General features: G+C 62.8%; 2 protein-coding genes across 2 annotated transcripts; both read right to left on the minus strand.

Moving 5' to 3' along the window:
• Positions 1–100: 100 nt before the first annotated feature.
• MNEG_8211 (hypothetical protein) lies at positions 101–409 on the minus strand (the record flags this gene model as incomplete). The annotated part of the gene is made up of 1 exon (XM_014043317.1): positions 101–409. The coding sequence occupies one exon, from the start codon at positions 407–409 to the stop codon at positions 101–103; it is 309 nt and encodes a 102-aa protein (XP_013898771.1).
• A 1,722-nt stretch (positions 410–2,131) lies between these two features.
• Positions 2,132–3,080, minus strand: MNEG_8212 (glycine hydroxymethyltransferase; the record flags this gene model as incomplete). The annotated part of the gene is made up of 3 exons (XM_014043318.1): positions 2,132–2,215; positions 2,547–2,626; positions 2,969–3,080. The coding sequence occupies 3 exons, from the start codon at positions 3,078–3,080 to the stop codon at positions 2,132–2,134; spliced, it is 276 nt and encodes a 91-aa protein (XP_013898772.1).
• Positions 3,081–3,563: the final 483 nt, after the last annotated feature.

Consider the following 3,563-nt stretch of genomic DNA (forward strand, 5'->3'; position numbering starts at 1 on the left):
GGGGGGGGGGGGTTATGGTGGCCGGACACCAGGTGGCCGGGTGACGGCACAGGTGATCACGGTGCTTTCCAGCTTGAAAAGCGGATGCCGCCAGCTCTGCTTAGGATGCACGTGTGCCTGCCCAGCCGCGTGTGACCCACTCACTGGGGATTGTCTCAGAGGTGCAGACGTTCAGCGCGCCGCCGCCATTATAGGGAGACAGCCGCCCCAGCGGTGGCGCGGCCAGGGGCGCCGCCTCGGCCGATGAGTTGGGTGCTGCCACAGCCGCAGCTGGGGCGGCGGGCGCTTGCCTCGGGAGTGTGGCGGGCCCGGGTTTGGCGTCGGCGGCGTTGGTGGCGTCGGTGGTCGACGCCAGCGCTGCAACCAACAGCAGCAGCAGCCGGCCTGACGCGCTCAGCGGCGCGGCCATCGGCGTCGCTGCCGCCGCTGGTGGCGAGCGCGATGTGCCAATTGTCCTGCGGGCACGCCGCAAGCACCCACCACTTAAAATCGCACAGGAGGTTGGCGGGTAATTGAAGCAGTATTTTTGCTTGCTATGCAAAGGTTTGGCCTGCTCGCAACATATCGTGCGGTATGCAGCGCCAGTTGATTTGCGGCACCACCGGGAAGCGGCGGTCTGATCTCAACTATGCGATGACAGTCGCATCCAAGAGCCTCGGCTGCGTGTGTACAGCATGCGTGAATTATTGAGGAAAACACCGTCTTTTTGCGACACTGACATGCCCGAGGCCTTGCCTTATTTCGGCTTGTGGCGTCGTCCGCCCTCGGGCTGTCCACGCACAGACTCTCGGATGTGCAGACCCGGATATGAGAGAGTATAAGAGACACTGTGTATCGGAGCTGGATTGGCGGTGCCCGGTGCCCGCGCTGCCTGTGGGGTGACTTTGTCACTTTGGTCAACCTAGGACTTACTCATCAGATGTTGAAGGGCTGCGGCACAGGTGCAGCCGTGCCTGCCTGTTGATGGAGACGTTCAAATGCATTTAAAATGGTGCAATGGTCAGCAGGTAGGGATATGCAAGGGGCCAAGGCAAGCCTGGTCCACTGTGTGCCAGCACAACATAATCCTGCATGCCTGCCTGCGTGGCTGCAGCAGAGCGGGTGCCCGTGGCAGGGCTCCAGAGGCGTGCGCCTGCGGCACGCTAGCTGCAGCAACTCTCACCCGCGCCCCCATCCATGCGCTGCATCCTCTCGCCTGCATAAACCACTGCGCGCACCCCTACCTCAGCCCCACCCGCCAAGCCCCGCCTGTTTCGTCTCATATGTCCACCTTCCGCCGACCTTACTCACCTTTTTCATAACAGCTTTCCTTGTTCACCTCCTCAGCTGCACCTCAGCACCCCACACACGCCGCCCTCCCACCGTTGGGGCCACTGTCTTGACACGCCAGCCTGTTTGCTATTCTTTGCCCCATCCAGGCGCACAGCTCTGCACCAGCAGGCGCGCCAGCTGGCTCAATAGGCGCGCCTGCGGCGCCGCCGACGCGCGGCCCGCACCCCGTTTCGCCCCTCCCTGCACCGAGCGTGATGTAGTCATGCCCACTATCCAAAAGATGACCGCCTCGCGTAACAGCGCAAAAAACAGACGCGTGTGAATGTTTGGGTTGGTTACTGCCCGCGACAGTTGTGCGCCGCGCCGCCGCGTTGCCTTGCTCTCAAGACCCGGCAGCCGGGACGCTCGTCCCAGCCCTAGGGCTGCGAATCCGACGCGTGTGGGCGCGTTTGCTTGATCCCGCACGCGCGCACGCGCACAGGCGGGCGCGCAGGAGGGGGGGGAGCGCAAGGCGCCGCAGCGGGCCATGCCTGCGCCTGCCGCGCCCCACGCACACCCGCAAAATTCAGATGCCATCACCGCGCCGCCGCCAGAGGGGTGGCAGCCAGCGCGGCTCGCCCGCAAAAAACGAAAACTAACCGTCCCGCCAAACGCCAACACGCCTGGCAGAGCGGCCGGCCGAACGCATGCATTGGGGGGCGGTCCCCCCAGTTAAAACAACTCTTATCCTGAATCCGTGACGAACAAGCCACACTGGCCGCACAGGCCGACCACCCAAGCCGCAGCACCCCGGCCGCGCGTCCGCCACGCCCGGCCGGATCTCAGATCGTTGCTTTGAGATCTCAGATCTCAGATCAGATCACTCGGTGTACTTCATGGACGCCTTCTCAAAGCCGACAGTGGGGAAGGTCTTGGCAAAGGCCTCAACCTCCTCCCGAAGCGCCTTTGGGGGGGGGGGTCGCAGGTGATAGGGTTGGGGTAGAAAGATCAGGGTTTAGGATTCAAGATTGGCAGAGCTCAGGGTTCAGGGGTCGTCCTTGCAGGAGTTGAGTGGGGTCAAACAGTCCAGGGGAGTCCGCGCCACTTTCGTGTCGCCCAATTTCGGACCAAGCCACGGCCTGGACGCGCGCCACTCCGCTACTGTGGAAGCCGCCCCCGAGCCGCTGCCGGCACGGACAAGCCCCTCGTTGCCAGGAACGGCGGAATCGTTCACGGCGGAATCGTTCACACCCAGATCACCCCAGATCATCCAAGATCACCCCAGATCGCCTTACCTCGATCTCTGGGACCTGGTTCTTGTCGAGGTAGTCCCGGAAGTCCTTGAGCTTAGCACCCGCCTTGGCCTTGAGGGCGACTGGGGGGTGGGTGGGTAGGTGGGTGAGTGGGTGGGTGAGTGGGTTGGAAACGATGTTGTTTAGAATGGATGGAGCATGGTTAGGTTGAGCTGCATTGCAAGGCCTCAAGCTTGTGCACAAACAATTGGAATTCCTGCAAGTCCACACACACACACACACACACACACACACACACACACACACACACACACGCGCGCGCACGCCCCCAGGCAAGCGCAGGCGCGCGTCATGACACGCCAGACCTCAATTCCAGAGTGCAAACGCAATCAATGAAACGGGACCGAAACTCGAAACAGCCCAGCTTTTCCACCACTCAGAGTAGAAGATGTAAATGCACCCACCCGCAATGTTGACGGCGCGGTCCACAAACTCTGCGACCTTCTCAAAGTCCTTCTCCACAAAGCCGCGGCTCGTCAGCGCGGGGCTGCCCATGCGCAGGCCGCCGGGCACCATGGCGCTGACGTCACCGGGCACGGTGTTCTTGTTGGCCGCGATGTGCTGGGGGTGGGGGTGGGGGTTGGGGTTGGGGTGGCGGTGGAACGGGCAGGCGCGTGTGAGTGGCAAAAAGAGCGACCCATCGAAGAGAGCACACTATTCTTGAGTGCCCAAGCCGACAAACGCAGCCGCTGCCGCCTGACTGCTGCGACTCAGGCCCGCATGTTGCCCTCTGGCAGAGCAAGCGGCCCGACATGTCGCGATTCCGGACGCCATCCCAGGTAAGCGGGCGTGAAAACACTGAATTGTGAAATTTGCTGACGTACTAGTCAGACATATGGACCCGGAATTGTGTGGGGGAGCCTCACCGCGAGCTCCAGCACGCGCTCCACCCTGCTGCCGTCGACGCCCTTTGGCCGCAGGTCCACGAGCACGATGTGGTTGTCGGTGCCGCCGCTGACGAGGCTGAAGCCGCGCTGGCCCAGGGCGGACGCCAGGGCG

Source organism: Monoraphidium neglectum (assembly GCF_000611645.1).
Source record: "Monoraphidium neglectum strain SAG 48.87 unplaced genomic scaffold scaffold01535, whole genome shotgun sequence".
NCBI classification, from domain to species: Eukaryota; Viridiplantae; Chlorophyta; class Chlorophyceae; order Sphaeropleales; family Selenastraceae; genus Monoraphidium; species Monoraphidium neglectum.